This window comes from Eumetopias jubatus, unplaced genomic scaffold (genome assembly GCF_037043125.1).
Source record: "Eumetopias jubatus isolate StellerSeaLion01/CBP00866 unplaced genomic scaffold, mEumJub1_p1.0 scaffold_9, whole genome shotgun sequence".
In the NCBI taxonomy this organism is placed as follows: Eukaryota; Metazoa; Chordata; class Mammalia; order Carnivora; family Otariidae; genus Eumetopias; species Eumetopias jubatus.
In genome coordinates, this window is record NW_028274815.1 from 60677807 (window position 1) to 60701129 (window position 23323).

General features: G+C 34.4%; 1 protein-coding gene across 1 annotated transcript in view; it reads right to left on the reverse strand.

The window, feature by feature from the left end:
• Positions 1 to 22611, reverse strand: part of SANBR (SANT and BTB domain regulator of CSR) — a 45577-nt gene extending 22966 nt beyond the window's left edge. Inside the window, exons 1-10 of the mRNA XM_028089711.2 lie at positions 22462 to 22611; positions 15543 to 15729; positions 14651 to 14744; positions 12501 to 12739; positions 9159 to 9217; positions 6783 to 6943; positions 4579 to 4665; positions 4360 to 4470; positions 2195 to 2318; positions 1431 to 1583 (exon numbers count right to left, since the gene is read on the reverse strand). Coding sequence (XP_027945512.1) covers positions 1431 to 1583; positions 2195 to 2318; positions 4360 to 4470; positions 4579 to 4665; positions 6783 to 6943; positions 9159 to 9217; positions 12501 to 12739; positions 14651 to 14744; positions 15543 to 15729; positions 22462 to 22611 — 1365 coding nt within the window. The remainder of the gene's footprint in view (positions 1 to 1430; positions 1584 to 2194; positions 2319 to 4359; positions 4471 to 4578; positions 4666 to 6782; positions 6944 to 9158; positions 9218 to 12500; positions 12740 to 14650; positions 14745 to 15542; positions 15730 to 22461) is intronic.
• Positions 22612 to 23323: the final 712 nt, after the last annotated feature.

Below are 23323 nucleotides of genomic sequence, written 5' to 3' on the forward strand. Positions count from 1 at the left end.
GTCTTCCCCCTGCATGACCCAACACCTATCTACCTCACCAGCCTTTCCTTAAACTACGTGTGTTTTCTCTAACAGGCAGTTTTGTTCAGTCTCTCTCACTCACTGTGTTCCTTTTGGCCTTGGTATTCAGATTGAAGTGCTCTTTCCCTCCTCTTTGCCTCACATACTCATACCCACCCTTCAGATTACAACCGAATGCCAACTCCTTGACTTCAATGCCCAGATCAGAGCAGCCTATTATAGACATTTATGGCCCTGCATACTTCTTCAAACATTTCTTTGCATGCTTCCCCCACCCCCCCATTTTGATACTACTGCATGAACTATAAACTCCACAAAGGGAGAAACTATCTAATTTTACAGAAATTAGATTATTCTCTGCCTTGCACATTGTGTGACACAACTGTGGTGCTTTATAAATAACTGTTGTATGGATGAGGAGGAGGAAGAGCTTTAGGTTCTTTCCCTCCACTGATGAAGTTTAATTACATAACATTTTCAAAAGTGTTAGTGATCAAGGACTCTAACCTACAGCAATACTCACATATTGTACCAAGATATATGTGCAAGGACATTCATTACAACACTATAATACCATCAATCTGGAAACAACCTAAATGTTCATTGATAGGATGGTTAAATAAATTGTGATATATGCACGGCTTAAGATATTACACAGCAGTAAAGAAATGACAGAAAGATAATCTAGGTATATTGTTGATTGAAAAGGGCAAGTTACAGAAAATATGAACAGTATGATCCTTTTTCCAATATAAAAAATTGCATAAATTTGTGCCTGAAATGTATAAAACAGAGGCGCCTAGGTGGCTCAGTCAGTTAAACGTCTGCCTTGGGCTTAGCTCATGACCTCAGGGTCCTGGGATCGAGCCCCACGTCAGGCTCCCTGTCAGTGAGGAGCATGCTTCCCCCTCTCACTCTGCCTATTCCCCCTGCTTGTGCTCTCTCTCTCTCTCAAATAAATAAAATCTTAAGAACAAAAAGAGAAGGGAAGAAAATATTTTTTAAAAAATGAAATGTATAAAACACAGTCTAAAAGGAAACTGTTAACTGCCTCTGAGAAAAGATGCAGAACAAGGGAGTGGTGTAAAGATGGACTTCTACTTTTAACTATACTTATTTTTGTATTGTTTGAAGTCTTTCCTATATGAATGTATAATCTTTATGCTTTAAAAACAATAAAAGGGGAAAATATTAAATAAGTGTTAGTGAGCACTGTAACTACAAAAGGGCAGCATCCAAAATTTATCTTTGCAGGGGCACCTGGCTGGCTCAGTTGGTGGATCATGAGACTCTTGATCTTGAGGTTGTACATTCAAGCCCCATGTTGGGTGTTGAGATTACTTAAAAAAATAAAATCTTTTTTTAAATAAAATCTTTAAAATAAACAAACAACAAAAAACAAAATTTACCTTTGTAAGCTGCGTGGGATCAAACCGAAGAACCTTTTGGTTACAGCAGGGATAAATACCAGTACCAATAGTACTCAGTGAACTTGCTGCAGTAGGATAAACCACTGTTTCTGAGTGATATTGACAATGTGAAAATTCTATACAGAGAAAAGCCTGAATAAAAGAAATATATAAAATCAATTATTATTCCCACAATGAAATTATACATCCCAAAAAACTTCACTCAGGACTACATAATGTATGTTCCATTATTTTTTAAAAATTTTAAAAAGGATTTTATTTATTTATTTGAGAGGGCGAGAAAGAGCATGAGGGGAAGGAGCGGAGGGAGAGGATTTTTTTTTTTCCACTGAAAAAACAGATTTGGTCACTTAAAACCTGTTGATTTTCTAAGAATTAGACAAGGTATGATTGTTTCAGCGATGAAAATAAAAAGGAGGATGAAGATAGTAAGAGAAACAAAACCAGATGCAAGCAATGTTTCATAGTCCCATTGTTTTTGCCAGCAGTTTCTTTAAAAAGATGTAAGATATTGTCCAAACACATCCAAACATACTAATTAAACAACATATATTAAAAGAGCCTGATATGCCGGGCATCTGGCTGGCTCAGTTGGTACAGCATGTAACGCTTGATGTCGGGGTTGAGTTCGAGCCCCGCATTGGATGTAGAGATTACTTAAAAATAAAATCTTAAGGAAAAAAACAGTCTGCTATGAATGTTTGCAGAGCAAGATGTTAAAAAGAAAAAAAAAAAAAACTCACCTGATAACATCTTGAACAAGTTAGCCAGTTGACTGTTCCCCACAAGCGCCAATATACATCTCTCCAAGATTTTAATTCTTCAAAAAGACTATTCAAATATTCATGAACATCCCAAGTCTTATCCCTGGGGAAAAGAGCCTCAAATATTATATTGTTTTACAAGTAATATAAACAATTTGTTTTAGGCAAATGTTTTTAAATTTGTGGCTTATTTCCAAAAACATTCCCCCAATGATAGCTGTGGGATGGACTACATGGAACAGTAGAAAAAATTTCATTTGGGAGTTTGTTTATTCTCTTTTTCTGTGGATAACAGAAAAAGATATGAAAGATTGAATGCCAAATTATTTTGCTAAACTAGATAAATTATTTTGCTAAGCTCTTTTAAATATGGTTTGAGCAGGCTAGCAGTTGGGATGATGATGCTAAACAGAACCTTTATTCTAGGTTACTAATCATTAGTGATTCTAAACATTTCTTTATATTATTTTCAAAAGGCATTCTCAAGTAATTGAGTAATACAGTAATATATAATCAGGTCTTGGTAACACACATTTTGAAGTTAATATAAACTTAAAAATAGCAAAGGCTTAAAACCCTCTTTGCTATGTCCATATGTAACTCAAGTTCTTATTTTTTTCCAAGTCCCTTAATCATTTGAACTTTTGCTACCTTGTCCTTATTCAACAAATAACAAAATGTCATGACATTATTACAAATTGCATAGGCAAATCTGTTTTAATTAAAGACAACTGAAAAAAATGTCATTAACATCTGACCTACAGGAAAATACTTTAAATAAAACAACAAAAATGGATGTTGAAGTCAATATCAATTTTTTTCACATAGTTAATAGTTATTGCTGTAAGAATGGAAGTGCTTTCCAAAAGGTGAAATCAAGTCTCAAGACAAAAAACATATAAAACCCCAGGTGCTTAATAACTAATGAAGATTCCCTTGATTATTGTATGAAGAGAAAAATGAAATATTTTAAACATGATGGTGAGGGGCACGTGGCTGGCTCAGTCAGAGGAGCATGTGATTCTTGATCTTAGGGTCATGAGTTTAAGCCCCATGTTGGGTGTAGAAATTACTAAAAAATAAACGTAAAAAAGTATTTTAAAAATAAGCATGACTGTGCTATTAATAATAGGGTCAAATGTGTTTATGTTTTAATGTTTAAAATATGAAACTTAACATTTATACTGTTTTTTCCTTTACAAAAGTGCTGTACATTTTTAACATAGAAAAAAAGAACAAAATTAAAAGCATCCATAATACTATCACTTAAAGGTAACACCACAGTTTACATTTTAGTGAATGTTTCTAGTTTTATGACTTTTCTTCACTTAATTCACCCCTAACAACTTGCTATATAAGTATATATACTTCTACAACATATTCTCAAAGACTGCACGTTAAGAATTGATTAGGCATGTTTTATATGGATATACTACATAGATATATTTTAGTTCATTTAATCATTTGGATGTTTCCCCTTTTTTCCCTCTCAAACAATATAGCAATAAGTGTTCTTGTTGAATGCTTTCACAAATCTAACATTACCTCTTTGGATAAATTCCTAGCAGGAATTTATTTATTTATTTTTATTTTTATATTTTTAGAGAATATATACATTTCAGAATTTTTGCTTTTCCGAGATATTACACCAATTTACAATACTCTTCCCCCAACTGAGAATGAGAACTGGTTTTGAACTTAAAGGGGAATTAAAGAGGACTATATATTGATGGAATACTGACAAAGTATGAAGAATAAATAGATTATGGAATATCCAATTTTAAAGACAATTTCCTCATTCACCAAAATTTACCTGAAAGTAAATTTGATTCTCTGTCAAATTCAACATAACATTTGTGTATAAATAAAATCAGTTAGTGAAAAGAAATCATTTTAATGGCACTGACAGAATATCTTTCAAGACTAATGCACAATAATTTTTAATATTTTAAAGTTTAAAAATATCATGAAATTTACTCAGTAAACAAAATACAGCTTTTACAAAACTTTGTTCTGAAAGCATCTAAGTCAAAGCTGGATCACATTCAGAAAAAAGTGTTATCCTATACCATGTAAAACTAGTTATGTTTTTAGAAAAACACTATTAATTCACATTTAAAAACTCTGTTTTATTTTCACTGCACCTTATGTGAATGTAGATAATATTTCCATGTTGATCCACATTGATTTTTCCAGGAATGCAAGGAATTCTTCTTTCTGTTTCTTTTGTTAAAAGTTTCTTACACAAACAGCATCTATAACACAAAGACACAAAAACATCCAAGAAGAAAATTTAAGATGTAGTAAAATTAAACAATTTAGCTGCACTGTATAGAATACCAAAAAAACCCACATCACTGTACCTGTATAACGTTGCCGCATTATTCCGAGAATCTGGGTTCAAGTACTCAGGATCAAAAAGTCTCTCAATCTTCTTACAAAAAAGTTTACTATTAACAACAAATGACCAACAAATTAATTTTCTATTATTTACATTACTAAAGTTACTTGAGAGTGATGAATAAATGCTGACCTATCTGCATATGTAGAAAATAAAATTAATAAATCCTTGGAGAGACTCTCTTTGGGAATTTATGATGTATTTATAGTGTTCTAAGTAAATAAACCTACTAATGATAAATGCTTAATCAAGAATGTATTTTCACAGGAATATTTGTTTGGAATATTCAATATTGAGGAACTTGAAAACGTAACAATCCTGGGTCTACCAATAACTTGGTATATGATCTTTGGCAACTACTTAACCTCTCTGAACCTTGTTTTCTCATCTATAAAATGGGGTTAATAATTATAAACTCACAAGGTTTTATGAGGGTTAAATGAATAGTGTAACATTATTTACAATAGCCAAGATATGGAAACAACCCAGGTGTGCATTGATAGATAAATGGATAAAAAAGATATGGAATATTACTTAGCCATAAAAAGGATGAGATCTTGCTATTTGTGACAATATGAATGGACCCAGAGGGCATTATGCTAAGTGAAATAGAGAAAAACCAATACCATATGATTTCACTTATATGTGGAATCTAAAAAACAAATGAATAAACAAACAAACAGCAGAATCAGAGCTATAAATACAGAGAACAAACTGATGGCTGCCAGAGGGGAAGGAGGTAGGGGAATGGACAAAATGGGTGAAGGAGAGTATGAAATACAGTCTTCCAGTTATGGAATGTATAAGTCATGGGATTAAAGGCACAGCACAGGGCATATAGTCAAAGGTATTATAAAGGGCATTATAGGGTGAGAGATGGTAGCTACATTTGTGGTGAGCATTGCTTAATGCGTAGAGTTGTCAAATCACTATGTTGTACACTTGAAACTAATGTAACATTCTGTGTCAACTATATTTCAATTTTAAAAAAAGAAGAAATCAACAGAACAAAATGGAGAGTTCTGAAAGACATCTCCCACATAGTCACCTGATTTATAGTGAAGGTGCCACTGCAATTCAGTGGAGAAAGAATGGTCTTGCAAGGAAATCTCACCCAGTTCCACAGTTTCAAATCTATCTACTCTTGTATTTCTATTTTAAGCTCTGATCTCTGACCTAAATTTCAGACTTATATATCCACCTATCTCTGCTATCCTACCTGGATGTCCCAAAAGTATATTAAATATACCAAATAATCTTAACAAGACCCAAACCCATATTCTGATTCCCGTCACCCCAATCTCTTCTCTATTAATGGCACTATAATCCACTGAATTGCTCCTTAAACCTCAACCTAGTAATTATCCTAGGATACTCTCTCTCCCCACATTATTCTATCTGAAATCAGTCGGATCTCTCTAATAACACGCTCTAGATACATCTACTTCTTTCCAGCTCTTACTCTAGTCCAAACCTTTTCATCTCTCACCAGACTACTGCACTAGGCTCCTCATTGGTCTCCTTGCTTCTTACATCCTTGCAGTCTATCGTCCACAGAGCAACCAGGAGGATGTCTTAAAAACAAATCAGATCATGCCACTCCTATGCTCCCATTCACATTAAAATAAAGTATACCCTCTTTGCCAAGACTTAATCAGCACTTAACTGATATGACCACTCTGATCTCATCTCATACTGTTCTTCCTCTTTATAATAAGGCCTATCTTAATAATTTTTAACATAATTCACTAACACAATATGCTCATATGTACATTATACAAAATAATTTAAGTACTAATTTTTATCTAGAGCCATTGGCTATGGATAAATTTTACTTCATTTGAAATAAAATAGAAATTTTTTTTTAAGATTTTATTTATTTATTTGACAGAGAGAGAGACAGTGAGAAAGGGAACACAAGCAGGGGGAGTGGGAGAGGGAGAAGCAGGCCCCCCGCAGAGCAGGGGGCCTGATGCGGGGCTTGATCCCAGGACCCTGGGACCATGACCTGAGCAGAAGGCAGAGGCTTAACGACTGAGCCACTTGGACGCCCCAAATAGAAATATTTCTAAAAATATTCTAAAAATAGAATATTTCACTAAAATGAAATCGAAATGTATTTCTTCTAACAGGAATATTTGGTTAAAAATTAAATTAAAAAATTACCTTCTGAATTTATCCTTCTTGTCCTTTAAATCATCAACTTCATTGTGTGTGAACAGATCAGCTATACGTGTAAGAAGATTTGCGTTAATACAGTTCATGTTGCATGGGGTAGCTACTATGGCATTCATATTTTTGTGGCAATACTGAATACATTGTTCAACCTAAAAAAACACACAATAGAAAATGAATGTTGAAGAGTGGCATAAAGGATGATGTCATGTCAATACCTTTCAAAGATAAAATTCATTAAAAGTTTGATACATGGATTGCTAGGTACTAATTGGATTTTGCCTATCTGGGTTAATTTATATTGTTCCAAAGTAAGCCAGCAGGCCATGTTTGTACACATACAGAGCTAGGAAAATAACTTTCAATTTTCTTAGCATACTTTAAACAATAATGCAATGAGCATCTTTCATAATTGTGGCAGGTATAAATCTTAGTCCACAAACTCCAGTATATAAAATATGTGACTTCCTATAACTAGACTTCCTATAGCCTATAGGAATTATAGGCTTCCTATAACTAAGCCTCTATTTCTCGCAGTGGCTAAAATAGAATTTTAGTCACTTCAGGGTTTTCTCAGTTGTGTTGTGCCTGCTTCTTGACTTTCCTCCCCTTTCTCCAACCTGAGGTATATTTATTCACTTTTTGAGGTGGATTTGGGTTTTGGGGAAAAGTAGCACTGGCTAATCATGTATTTTCCAAATATTTTGTTTCTGGCATAAAAATTATGCTTTAGGGCTTAGACTTCAAAACTCGAAGGTGAAGGACTCTTTTCATCTCTGCTTTTTTCTGTAATCCTACCCTGAAGCAATTAATACAACTAAATGGGGAACAACTAAGGAGTAGGAAGAATACAGAGAACTAGTAAAACCCCAAATAATCAAACAAATTTCACATCTGTTAATATAGCAAAGGAGTACTCTGCCTTAACACAAACATATATAAACATGTGAATGATTAAGAAATTTATTAAATAAAAAAACCAAATATAATGTCAGAGCCTGATATGTGCATGTGTACATTGTGCTTTTACATTTTATCAACTACTCTTAAACAAGAGACATGAGCATCTGGTTTACACATACAGTTATATTAATAGTTGGGTATTTGTTTTTAATTCACTGAATTATAAATGAAAGACACAAATAAGTAAAACATGCTTAAAGAAATTACTTAGTGAAACAAATATATTCCAATTAATTTTCACTTAATTTGGTTTTAAAGCAAAATCCCTCTTGGACTAAAGCTAATTGTTTAGTTTCATCTAACACAACAATAAGCTATTCCTTGAAGATAAATTGTTTGCTTTATAGGCATAATATACTAATGATACATAGTAGTCTAACCCCCTCCCCACAGAACAAGAGTTTATTCTAATGGAATTGTAAACAGAAAGAGTTAGGGGTCCCGAGACTAGGAAAGACAGACAAAGCTTTCCTGACACAAGAGAAGTCATGTTAGGCCCCAAGCTATTTTCTGTGATCTGTGCCCTACTTGCCCAAACACACTTCTTGCAGAACCTCCTAGGAAGTGTCAGAGTTATAAAGAAATACAAAGACCTCAGTAAAGAATTTTAAGGGAATCAAGGGAATGTAAAAACTAACAGTCTCCATCAGGCCTGGAAATAGCCTGACCGTATCAGAGACAACAAATTGGTGGCAAAAACTCCCAGTGCTGGTTCCAAAGTAAGCAAGGCCGTGCATTCCTTAATGGAGATAACAAGCCCATGACACCACCCAGTTTATGCCCGTAGCCCCTTCCCCTCTTCCAGTTACCTCTGCTTCATTATACTATTAAAGTATCCACCCTGGGAAGACCCCAAGCTTCATTAACATAGCATAGGATGCCTGTACCTTATGCCCCCCCTTTTACCTGCAATGACAGGGCTCCCCTTTATGAATATTCATCCTAAACCCTAAATAAAGGAACTTCTCACCCCTGCTTGGAGAGTAATGGCTGATCTCCTTATTTGCTGCAAATAGTTTCCTTTGTCTGACAACTCCACCTGATGTAGTATCTCACCAAGTAACTCACCAAAGAGCAAACTCCTATTAGTTCAGTTACAGAATCACACTCTTGAATTAACAACTATTTTAGTAAGATGTCTTAAAAATTTCTAGACACTTAAAGGAAAAATCAAGTTGTATGTTAAAATAAGCACAGGTGAATAAAAAAGCTTGGATTTTTTTTGGCAGAGGGAGACAGAGAGAGAAAATCTTAAGCAGGCTCCATGCCCAGAGCAAAGCCCAACGCAGGGCTCAATCTCACAACCCTGAGATCACGACCTGAGCCAAAATCAAGAGCCAACGCTTAACCAACTGGGCCACCCAGGCACCCTGAAAAGAGCTTGGATCTTTTAATAATACTTACCAATGAATCCATTTTCAAAAACTCTGAAGAAATAAGAATTGAAATGACATTTCCTGGCTCTAAAAAAAAGAAAAAAATTAAATTCTCCTTTTGATTTGTACCTCAACCTCCTCAGAACAGGCTCCTTCTCACCTTAACAGAGAATGTTACATTACAAGAGCAATTTAGTATAACCTTACTACATCATATAACTTAGATACATGAAAGAAAGAAAATGCAGTGTTAAAATATAGGGTATAGAAAAAACACATATTAAATCTGCCCTGGAATTAAATTCATAGCAAGTAAAAAGATTCCAGCTAAAGATATGACACATGCAAACTTTTCTCCTTAACTAAATCAGAGAAAAAGATAATTAAAATTGAGACTATAATTCATTACATAAAAAAATAATTGTGAGAAAATCTTCTAAATGATTAATGTAAGCACTTGTTATTAGTGAAGTTATTTCAAAAGCAGTACAATGCTTGTTACGAACAAATATGTAATTAAAAGATTCTGAAAGATAATATGAAATTTACTATTGCAGAAGTGCTAAGTTACTTCCTAAAGGCAGGCTGAGGTGGGCCTTGAGAGGCATAACCAGGGAAAGGAGAATGCCAGCTAACACTATTATTTTGGTAAACCTAAGTCATCTCCTATGAGGTATATTTAAGAAAAAAAAACTACTATGATTTTTAGCATTATAGTACTAAGACAATCCTTCTAAATAAAGGACTATGCAGACAGCGATTAAAATAAGTACCCCTAATCTTTGTTTAAATATTACTTCCAGGTGAAAGGCTCTCAAATAGCAATGGTGAAGGGAGGAGGGAGCTAGTGAAAATTCTTTCTGGGAAGTGTAACATAGTCCATTCCAGCTAAGACCCATTGTCTGAATTATTAGAGATTTGATTAAGCATTTTGGTGGTTTTCCCGGTTAGAATAAAGATTGCTTTTATTTATTTTTAAAAATATTATGTATTTATTTATTTAGAGAGCACACATATGCACATGCAAGTAGGGGGAGGGGGAGAGAGTGAGAGAGAATCTCAAGCAGACTCCTCCCTGAGTGCGGAGCCCAACGTGGGGCTCAATCTCACAACCACGAGATCATGACCTGAGCTGAAATCAAGAGTCAGATGTTTAACCAACTGAGCCACCCAGGTGCCCCTAAAGATTGCTTTTGTAAAAGTCTACGTTTGTAGCTGATTACAGAGTGACTGGTTTTGCTCCACTTCTTTTACCTTTACTATATGCATAAATATGCTGGATCAAACAATATTTTTTTCTGTCTGCATAATTTGATTTTTTATTTTACATATACATATCATATCTGGGTGATCTGGAATCTCTGGACTCTGGCTGAAAATTTTTATTTGGCAATCTTGTAATTTTTATTTAAGAGCCACTAGAACCTTTTTTCCATTAATTTGGTCACTAAAATGTAATAAATTATAAGTTTCTTCAGAAAATTTTTATATTGTCACTATAGATTTACTAACAAGATTTAAAAAAACATTTTGGTACTGCTATAAACAGCAAACTCTAGTACCCAGAAAGACTTTATTAAACCACAAGTGTGATTTCCTATACAAGTCTATACCCAACTAAAGATTACTTAGTAATTATTCTTCCTTCCATCTAGAACACTGGTTCCAAACTTTTGATCTTAAGACCTCTTTTTTTGTTTAGATGGGTTATATCTATCAGTACCGGCCATATCATAAATTAAAACAAGGAAAAATTTAAAATATTTTTTAATTCCTTTTAAAAGAATAATAAACTCATTACATATTAACATATTTTATGAAAAATAACTATATTTTCCAAAATACAAATTAGCAAGAAGAGTAACACTGACATTTTCTGCAAATTTCTTCAATGTCTGACTTAATAGAAGGCAGCTGGATTCTATCTGTTTCTACATTCAATTTGTGGGTAGTCTTCTCTGATGTTACATCAAAACTCAACTGGTAGTTTCTTTTAAAGGTTAGTTGCATTGGAATCTGAAGTCCTATCAATGAACTTCTCCTGTTCTGTTATCTCAAAGTCAAATGATTTATCTTACACTTTGAGTGGATCTTTAACCCATGCATGATTTTAACAACACGCATTGGTCATTTGTAAAATATTGGTTCACTGAGTTATGTGGACCTTCCAAATGTTGAAACATTTCATTGTATTTTCTATATATATATATATAAATCACATTTGTTAGTATCACCACCAGTCTCATCAGAAAAGTCTTTAAATAGGGGTGCCTGGGTGGTTCAGTCAGGTAAGCGTCTGCCTTCAGCTCAGGTCATGATCCCAGGGCCCTGGGATCTAGCCCCACATCAGGCTCCCTGCTCTGTGGGAAGCCTGCTTCTCCCTCTCCCTCTCCCACTCCCCCTGCTTGTGTTTCCTCTCTCGCTGTGTCTCTCTGTCAAATAAATAAATAAAAACTTAAAAAAAAAAAGTCTTTAAATATGGAGAAGCTGTCAAGCACACGGAAGCAGATAAAAGTTTTCCATACTCCAAATCTCACTTGAAACCCTGAATTTTATTATTGACAATGGATACTGTCAGTTGTTTCCCTTTAGTTGATCAACTCCCTTAATTCATTTTCAAGAAAATATCGGCCAAATGCCTAAATTTGAATAATCATAATTTGCCATTCTTTCAAGGAAAAATGGTTTTCTTTTTTAAAAAGCAGCTAGTTTATAGTTTGCAAATCAAACAACTGCACAAGTGCTTTTCTTCCAGATGACCATCACACTTCAGTGTGCAGCAGGAGTGCACCTCCCGTGTCATCACACAGAACATGAAAAAGATGCATACTCAAGGGTCAAGAGTTAATAAAATTAATAATTTTCAGTGTTTCATCAAGGACATTCTTAAAGTGAGAGTGAATTTTTTATTTTTTTCCTTTTTAATTATGAGCACGTGGAATTGAGGAATATGGTGACTACCAGTACAGTTTGGTGCCCCTGCTCTGATGTGTGCTAAAGCTCCCAGAGTTTTCTCCTCTATTACTTCTGTACCATCTGAATAAATGTCAACACAGAGAAAAAGACAGAAACAGTTTAGTACTATAATAGAAATTGTCTTGACCCTGTGAATCCTCTAAAAGATCTCTAGTATTCCAGAGGTCCATGTACCATACAGTGAGAACTGCTGATCTAGAGACCTGTTCACTTGCCATACATTCACTATAATCTACTAAAAAAGGATGAGGTTATCAGTTTCCTAAAAGGTGGTTACTAATCTGAGCACAAATATGAATGTCCAAATAATTTCCCACATTGCATGTTTGGCCAGAAGCAACTACCAGGTGACACATAAATTTTACTACAAAATAAGCAATAGACTGTCTTTTACCTAAAGTGGGCATCTCACAATCTTTATTCTCCTTAGTGTTCCTTTTAACATATTTTATCAACCAGTTGAAAATGTGAACGTCACAATGAACTGAAATGTCCACCTCTTCCCAGCGCTGGGCATCCATAGATAAATATTCAGCAAAGTACTTCATTTCTGATATCAAAAGATCTCGTGGGCAAATAAAATCTTCTTTCAAGTTTTTTGCTTCATCACATACATGGATCACCATGTTTGGCCTTCATAAAAAACGTTACAGAGAAATGAAATTATTAGAGTTCTAGAAGAGGAGCTAAGAATACTGACATTTATTGGAAGTACAAGAACAAGATGTTTTTGGAAGTTTTGACCATAAATCAATTTTATAGGGTTTGACATTCAGAATTTTTCATTTAAGTGTCTTGCTAATCTGATCTATATCTTAGATTTTGACTAATTTTAGGTAAACTATTGACCTTAAGATTATTAAGCCTAATAACTTTAGAGCTTAGAAAAACAAAAATATTTTTATTATAGGACTCTAATTTACATGATTTAAAGTTTATTTTTCCAGTTATAAGTTAACAAAATTTTAAAAATACCAATTCACAAAGAAAAATTAAATAATACATTCTAATTCTGACGAAGAACATAAAATGGCACTTTTATATGGTTATGGGTATGATGAGTAAAGATTAAATACTAAAATTCTCTTACTTTTAATAAATAGGAAAAACAGTTAAAATCATTCATTAAAGAATCAAAAAACTAGCATGGCTACTTAGTTATTTTTAACAGCAAGAAAGTTTGTTTCTAGGCATTCATCAAATATAAATTAGTAAATGTAGTTAAAGGATTCTTAAGACTACAACGTGCTTATTAGCATATTTAAAAATAATTTAAGAATAAGTTTAGATAATCCATCAGAACGACTGCTTCAAAATTATATACTCCTTGAATTTACTTTCCCTTGAAAATTATATCACCTCAAAAAGCAGTATCAGTGTGATCCACAACTACCTTCACATCATTACAAAAGAATAAACAGAATATGAATTTAATGTGTTCAAAGGAACTCCATAACTTTCTAATAAAATTACAGTTGAAACAAAACTGGGCTACCAGAAAAAGGATTATTGACCAACATTCTTGTCAAAGTCAAAGGAATTTAAATAACTTTGCAAATTGTTCTTCCAAAGAAATTACAGTCAAATATAAACAGGTAATGGCTGGTATAATGAAGCATAATGTTTCTGTGGCTTTTGAAATACTAGATAATTCCAGTAAAAAATTATCTGATAAATTTTAGTGCTACACAATCTATCAGTTAAAAATCTACGTGAATAAATTAAAAATCACTGAACTATACACTTCAAAAGGGGAATTTTTCTTACTGTGGTAAAATACACATAACATAAAATCTGTCATATTAGCCCTTGTAAGTGTACAGTTCAATGGCATTAAGTACAACGCGTTGTTGTACAATCATCACCACCATCCATCTCCAGAACTTTTTTCAAAAGGATAAATTTTATGGTATTTGAATTATATATGAATAACAGTTAGAAAAGAAACTATGAGAACTGAAAATACAGAAAGGAACTTTCAGATATGAAAATATTCTATATCTTCATTTGAGTGATGCTTACATGGTGTACCCATTTGTTAAAACTCATCACGGTGAATACTTAAAATATGTCTCATCTACTGTATGTAAAATATACAAAACAAAACTTGCAATATCTTGAAAGGTGCATTCTAATTCTTAAATGTTTCTGTAATGAGACTTTCCAAAATACACATCTAGTTTCATAAAATCGGAGAACTAATGGAAGGGATTTTTCTTTGGGTTTTAAAATTTGCTTTTCAAAGTTTTATGTTAGTAGAGGTTATTCCTAATATTTACAAATATGAAAATGAATTTTTAAAATGGAAAACTGTAACCCAATTTAATTATAACATGAATAAGCCGTATGTTTAGCCATCAAGCAATTGTTATAGTTCATTGTTATAGTTCAATGAACTACCCTTTATTCCAACAATTCGAACAATTGTGTAATGTGAAATTCCTAAATTATGGTAACTGATATATACAATCACCAATCATATATTTTATAACTTAAAGTTGATATTCATATTAAATCTTATCTAGCAAAGAACCAGCCTCCTACCCTTCAGATTCTTCAGTCTTTTCTCCACCATTACGAGTAGTACAATTTTCACTTTCTGAAGAACAATTCCTTGTGGAAGCTATACTATGTCTTCCTTAAATACAGAAAAAAACACATACAAAAACAAAGGGGGAGGTTAGCGTTTCTAGCTGAGAATGGGTTTTTACTTACTGATTATACTGTAAATGCACGGTTTCCAAGGCTAGTTAAAGATGGTACTCTGTTAGGTGCCATTTCCCTTAATATTTCTAAACGTATATGGAATAAACAGTAGAAAAAAAGGATCACACATTGCTAACATTATACTGAAAATTTAAAAAATGATGTGGTGTGAATAGACAGGGGTCAAGTGTTCAAAAGCCAACAACAGAGTTCTCTCTTTCTGAAGCAAATTTTTATATCAGTATTCCAACTGCTGCTGCTGAGATTTAAATCATTCACTACACTCAGGATTTCTACAATCAGTTATTATTTCACCAACTGCAGAAAACATTTTTCTATCCTGCCACTCTGTCATTTGAAGCTAATGTTGACTACATAAAGGGTAGATAATACAAGGAACAAGCAACATTTTCTCAGTAAAAAAAATTAAGTAGAAATTGTAGGTCAGATCTTTTTAAATTTATGACATAATCAGGCTAACAGACTGGAGCAGTAAATTTTAATATAATAAAAAGCTTTTTTTGGTGACAGCATTTGACCTGTATATTAACATTAAAACATTTTTCAAATATAGCAAAGACACATTTCTAAAAATCAGAAAGATACAAATCCTAATAGATTTCCTAGCAATGTTTATATTAGCCTTAAAAACATAAAGAAAAGTTGACTGAACTGCGTATTTTGCAAATTATCATAAGGACAAGCACTGCATTTTGTTTTCAAGCCTTACCGGTTTTGGAAATTGCATCTTGACCAACCGGAGTCTCCTGAAATTCTCCCTGCATGTCAAGAAGGGAGGATTTGATATATGTGGCTAAAGTTTCCACAGGACTCTCTCCAGCAGCCATTAGAGGACTATACTGGTTGTCAACAGGGGAACTTCCACTGCTCTTCAATTCATCAAACCTTTTTGCACACTGTAATGACATAAAAAGAAGGAAATGCAGGTCTTTCTTAATTAAAAAATAAGATTATTTTCTTGCCTTCTATTTGATGATATTTTTCTATAATCATTTTTTACAAGTGAATTCTAATCTGCTGGGTAGTACCTAGAAAATGAGCACACATTTCAATATACAAAAGCTGCTGACATTTTTTCTTTCTTAAAATTCAGTGTAGAACTTTTTCTTTTGAGAGAAAGAGAGTATATGTGCATGTGTGCAAGCAGGGGGTGGGGGTAGTGGTGGGGGGGAGATGAGGAGCAGAGGCAGAAGGAGAAAGAGATCTTAAACAGCCCTGCAAAGCCAGATCTCATGACCCTAAGATCGTTATCTAAACCAAAACCAAGAGTTAGATGCTTAACCAACTGTGACACCCCAGAGCCCATAGAACTTTTTAAAATATGCTTTAACCCATGGCATAATATGTTTATGCTGTTATAGGAAAATGAAAAATGCCTTTATCAACCATATTTCCCTGTGGTCTGTATTTATTATCAGTTGACAAAGATAAAAAACATAAATGGTTTTATGGAATCCGTTTTTCCTTCAAAATGAATTTATTTTTTGTAATAGAAAGTAAAGTGTATAGCTAGATTGGAAAATGAGTGTAGATTTATCTAACAAGGTTTACAGCAATTTCTAATATTTAAAAAATGAAAATTATGAATTTTGAAATGAATACATGATTGCTTAAACAAAGAAGTGAACTATAAATAATTTAAATTATATTGTTAAATGTTCTTTGTGTTTGGGACACCTCGGTGGCTCAGTAAGTTAAGCTTCTGCCTTCAGCTCAGGTCATGATCCCAGGGTCCTGGGATCAAGTCCCACATCAGGCTCCTCGCTCAGCAGGGAGCCTGCTTCTCCCTCTGCCTGCGCTCCCCCTGCTTGTGCTCTCTCTCTCTCTCTGAAAAACAAGTAAATAAAATCTTTTAAAAAAATGTTCTTTGTGGGGGCACCTGGGTGGCTCAGTCATTAAGCGTCTGCCTTCAGCTCAGGTCATGATCCCAGGGTCCTAGGATCAAGCCCCACATCGGGCTCCCTGCTCAGAGGGAAGTCTGCTTCTCCCTCTCCCACTCCCCCTGCTTGTGTTCCCTCTCTAGCTGTCTCTCTCTGTCAAATAAATAAATAAAATCTTTTAAAAAAATGTTCGTGTTTAAACAAAAATTACATGATATCTATATGTAAAAGAATGAGGCTGGACCCTCTACCTAAAACACATACAAAAATTAACTCAAAATAGATCAAAGACTAAATATAAGAGCTAACAGTATAAAACTCTTGGGAGAAAATAACCTTGGATTAGGTGATAGTTTCTTAGCTATGACATTAAAAGCACAAGCCACAAAGAAAAATTAGATAAACCAGACCTCCTCAAAATTTACAACTCTGTGCTTCAAAGGACACCATCAGGAAAATAAAAAGACAACACACAATAGGCGAAAATATTTGCAAGTCATATATCTGACAAAGGATTTGCATCTAGAATATATTAAGAATTATTACTTAATAACAAAAAGACAAGGGGTGACTGGCTGGCTCAGTTGGTGGAGCATGTGACTTTTGATCTCAGGGTTGTGAGTTCAAGCCCCATGGTTGGGTGTAGAGATTAACTAAAAATAAAATGTTAAAAAGTTTTGGAAAAGAAAAGCCAACCCAATTTAAAAATGGGCAAAGGATCTACATAGACATTCCTCCAGAGAAGATCTATAAATGGCCAATAAGCACATGCCAAGATACTGAACATCATTAGCCATCAGGAAAACGCAAATCAAAATCATAGTGAATTACTACTTCATACCCATCAGGGAGGCTATAATAAAAAAGACAGATAATAAGTGTTGACAAGGATCTGAATAAACTGGAACTGTCTTGATATTTCTGGTGGGAATGTAAAATGGTACAGTCTCTTTGGAAAAATTAGATACATTATTTCAGCTAAGTTAAACACATGAAAACTCTTAATCTGTCCTTTTTCCACTTTCAAAATATCAACACATCATTGTCAAAATGGAAAAAAATGATAATCCAGGAGATTGAGAGAACATTCAAAAAGCTTAAAAAAACACACACAAGATTTTTGTCTACCAGATATTAAAGCAATATTGAAAATAAGTGAACATAGAACTATCAACAGGATTAGATAAAGAGATCAATAGATCTGAACAGTAAATGTAGAAAAAGATTTGAATTTCAAACCAGTAATAAAGAATGAAATTATTTTCCAAACTATGGAAAGAGCCCAAATGTCCATCAACTGATGAATGAAGATGTGGTGTATACACACATACACACACCCACACACCCACCCACCCACCCACACACACACACACACACACACACACACACACACACAGGAATATTACTCAGCCATAAAAAGAATGAAACCTTGCCATCTGCAACAATGTGGATGGAGCTAGAGAGTATTGTGCTAAGCGAAATAAATCAGTCGAAGATAAATAGCTTATGATTTCACTCATATGTGGAATTTAAGAAACAAACCAGATGGGGGCACCTGGGTGGCTCAGTCAGTTAAGCATTCAACTCTTGATTTTGGCTCAGGTCATGATCTCACAGTTGTGGGATGGAGCAGCCGCTGCTCAGTGGGGTGTCTTTTCTCCCTCTTCCTCTCCCTCTGTTCCTCCCCACTCTCTGCTCCGTGCAAGCGCTCCCTCTCTAAAATAAATAATCTTAAAAAAAAAAAAAAGGAAACAAAACAGATGAACATACGGGAGGGATCAAAAAAAGAAAAGAGAGGAAAAACAAACCATAAGAGACTCTTAAAGATACAGAAAAAAATGAGGGTTGATGTAGGGAAGGGATGGGAGGATGGGCTAAATGGGTGATGGGTATTAAGGACGGCACTTGTTATGATGAGTACCTGGTGTTGTATGTAAGTGATGAATCACTGAATTCTACTCCTGAAACCAATATTGCACTATGTTAACTAACCAGAATTTGAATAAAAAATCTGAAAAGAAAAAAAAGAGTGAAATATTCAATAAATGTTGAGACAATTAACTAGTCATTAGGAAAAAAGTTAAAACTAAAATAAACTCCAGGTGAAGTTAAGATTTAAATGTAGAAAATAAAAGTAGTCAGGAAAATGTAGGTGACTAGGTAGTATACGTAGCCTTCAGGTAAGAAGGATTTTCTAAACAGGATAAAAAAGGCAGATTTCAAAATAAAAGATTCATAGATTTTACGTTAAACATTTTAAACTTTTAAACATTTGTATATGAGACTATTTTTAATAACTTAATAGGCTAAAAAAACTGATAAAAGCTAGATCAAGGGTTAATATATTTAATATATAGAAAACCATTATTTAAAACTAGTAACAAAACATTGGGATACCTGGGTGGCTCATTCAGTTAACTGTATGCCTTTTGGCTCAGGTCAGGATCCCTGAGTTTGGGGATCGAGTCCCCGTGTTGGGCTCCCTGCTCCTCCCTCTGCCCCTCCCCCCCGCTCATGCGCTCGCGCGCGCGCTCTCTCTCTCTCAGCTCTATCTCAAATAAATCAATAAAATCTTTTTAAAAAACTAGTAACAAAACAAATTCAAATAGAAAAAGGACATGGTATAATAAAATATAAAATGTTCAACCTCTTTAGGATTTAAATTAAAACTGCAATGAGATAACACGTATTAAAAATATATATAAATGAGACTTTTGAAAAGACACACACACACAAATAGTATGTGATATAAAAAGTACAGGGATCAAGACTCAGCCATGTTGACTGGAATAGAACATTGATGGCCCTTCTGGTCGGCAATATGTAACAAAAGCCTTAAAAATGCATTATCCCCTAAGGAAAGAAGAGTAAGTTTGGTTTCTTTTTAGAAGAATAAGACATTTTAACAGTGGTATTTGTAGTAGCCAAAAGTTGGAAATTATAGCTTACATATCCAACAAAAGGGACTGGTTTAATAAATTGATATAGCTCATAGCTCAAATGTTATAGAAGTCTGTTAACTGACACATAAAGATGTCTATAATATGCTAAGTAAAAAAGCAAGCAGCAAAACAGTACATTTGTTGTATGTCCATCTTAACAATTCTTTTATGTATAGAAAAGTATCTGGGGACACCTGGGTGGCTCAGTCGGTTAAGAGTCTGCCTTCGGCTTAGGTCATGATCCTGGGGTCCTGGGATTGAGTCCCACATTGGGCTCCTTGCTCAGCAAGGAGCCTGCTTCTCCCTCTGCTTGCAACTCCCCCTGCTTGTGCTCTCTCTCTCTCTGACAAATAAATAAAATCTTAAAAAAAAAAAAAAAAGAAAGAAAAGTATCTGAAAGGATATATACAAGGTGTTAACAACTTACTTTAGATCGGGTCAGACTCATTCTGATTTTTCACTTATTTCCTTTGTGTGTGTGTTCTTTAAGGACACGTTTTGTTTAGTAATAAAAAATTATTTAGGGGTGCCTGGGTGGCTCAGTCAGTTAAGCATCTGACTCTTGATTTCAGCTCAGGTCAAGATCTCAGGGTCGTGAGACTGAGGCCTACATTGCAGTGGCTCCAGGCTCAGCAGGGAGTCTGCTTGAAACTCTTTCCCTCTGTCCCTTCTTGTGTGCTCATGCATGTGCTCTCTCTCTCTAATAAATAAACTTTAAAGAATTATTTAAAAATTAACACTACTTGGGCGCCTAGGTGGCTCAGTTGGTTAAGCGACTGCCTTCAGCTCAGGTCATGATCCTGGAGTCCCTGGATTGAGTCCCGCATCGGGCTCCCTGCTTGGTGGAGAGTCTGCTTCTCCCTCTGACCCTCCCCCCCTTCATGTGCTTTCTCTCTCTCTCATTCTCTCTCTCTCAAATAAATAAATAAAATCTTTAAAAAAATAAAAATAAAAATTAACACTACTTAAAATTCACATTTAGTTGTATTTTAGTTAAAAAATAATTCAACAATTGGGTGAACTTGGATACACAGTGAATATTAGATGATATGACAGAGTTATTGTTAATTTCTTGGGTTAAACCATGGTACTGTGGTTATGAAATAATGTCCTTATTTTAAGGAGATGTATGATGCAGTCTATGGGGTGAAGTGTCATGGTGTCTGACACTTTTAAGTATCCCAGAAAAAAATTTCATAAAGAAATGAAGCAAATAGGGCATCTATATAAGGATATAGGGGTGGCAGTACTATTCTTTCAACTTTTCTAGATGTTTGAAGATATTCACAATAAAAAGAACAGTAGTTGAACAGGTTTGCCCCATTTTAAAACCTAACAAGTTTCATGCCCTTCCACAGATGAATGGATAAAGAAGATGTGGTCCATATATACAATGGAATATTACTCAGCCATCAGAAAGGATGAATACCCAACTTCTGCATCAACATGGGTGGGACTGGAGGAGACTATGCTAAGTGAAATAAGTCAAGCAGAGAAAGTCAATTATCATATGGTTTCACTCATTTGTGAAACATAAGGAATAGCATAGAGGACATTAGGAGAAGGAAGGGAAAAATGAAGGGGGCGAATCAGAGGGGGAGACGAACCATGAGAGACTATGGACTCTGGGAAACAAACTGAGGGTTCTAGAGGGGAGGGGGGTGGGGGGATGGGTTAGCCCAGTGACAAGTGTTAAGGAGGGCATGTATTGCATGGAGCACTGAGTGTTATACACAAACAATGACTCATGGAACACTACATCAAAAACTAAAAAACTTAACAAGTTTCAAAACTTAACCAAAAGGTTTGAAAAAGTATAAATTAGGTAGTGAAAAAAAAAGTTCCCTCCTCATTTCACAAAGACCTATAACATAAATGAGGGCAAGTAATTTCTTGTGGGTACTGGTTTGCTTGGCTGCAAGAGAAGATGGTGGGGGTGCCTGGGAGTCTCAGTCAGTTTGACTATATTAAAAAACTTAATGAGAGGAATGTTGGGATGGCTCAGTTGGTTAAGCATCTGCTTTTGGCTCAGGTCATGATCCCAGGGTCCTGGGATCGAGTCCCACTTCAGGCTCCTTACTCAGCAGGGAGCATGCTTCTCCCTCTGCCTGCCACTCTCCCTGCTTGTGCTTTCTCTAACAAATAAATAAAATATTTTAAAAATAAATAAATAATAAAAGACGTAATGAGGTTTTCAAATGTTTGTGCCTATGTATTAGTGGATGTGAGTGCTGCACATGCAGCCTGATGCTGTTTTGTATTGGTGAGCTGTCAAAGTTGCAATTTTACAATTTTCAAAGTTTTCTAATTAGGGGCACCTGGGTGGCTCAGTCGTTAAGCGTCTGCCTTCGGTTCAGGTCATGATCCCAGGGTCCTGGGATCGAGCCCCGCATCGGACTCCCTGCTCAGCGGGGAGCCTGCTTCTCCTTCACCCACTCCCCCTGCTTGTGTTCCCTCTCTCACTTGGTCTCTCTCTGTCAAATAAATAAATAAAATCTTAAAAACAAACAAACATATAATTTGATTTACAAAAATCTATCTATGCATAATTTTACAGTATCAGTTCTGTTACTTAAAATTAGGTATTAGTGAATTTTCAGTTGTTATATAAACAGTTGAATTTAAACATACCACATGGGTTAATATATAATTTATGTAGTTTGTATCTAGTCAAATCACATCATATGCACATTCAGAATTCATGCATACGAATATGTAAAACTGAATTTTTTTTCCTTAGTAGCTGTTTCTTTAAATTGATCATTTTCTGATTTTTCCAGGAGCAATCTGGGGGACAGTTATTTACCTCTTTGGGTGTTAATCCAGGCACAAGCCTTGCCACAGTTTCCCAGTTGATGGTCTGATGGATTCCAATTAATGGATAAAGTATCATGTCCAAAACCATTTGGTTGTTATTGTTCAAGAAATTGTTGTTCTCTGAATATCCACGACTCATCTTTTAGAACTAGAAATAAAGACAAATAGATATATTTACATCTGAAATCCAAGTGTTTTTAGAATATTATAAATCAGTTATAATTTATTCCTAAGAATTATATGCTACCTATAAAGGAAAAATAAAACTGACCTAAAATAAATAGAATATACAGCTCAAATCTCTTCAAGTATTATAGCATTTGAATATTATGGATTGGTGGATGGATAGACACATAGGATGGACAGATGGACAAATTATCTGATAAAAAAGTATAATAAAATATTAATGGTAGAATATAAGTGGTAGGTATACAGGGGTTCACCACAACTTTTTTTTAACTTTGCTATATGTTTAAAATTTTTCATAATAAAACACTGGGGGGAAAGGTTGAATAAAATATATCTTTTTTAAAAAATCCCTAAGTGTGCTTGATTTATACCTTGATTAGCAATTCATGGACAGTAGAGTTTAACTAAAACAAAACAAAACAAACAAAAAAAACCTGGTTAAAAAGAATTGTAATTTCATTCTAGTCCTAAGCAATATTTGCTCTATTCTGTGAGTGAATGTCCATGCTACAAACAACGAAGGCTGAGTATATTTAATTTTTACTAATGTAAACAAATGAAACTTAAAAACAAGTTAATCTGACATTATAGGATAAGCATAATCATTGTCATCGAGTCATGTGATTATTAGTTATAAATGCTGGGACATTCTATCAACAATT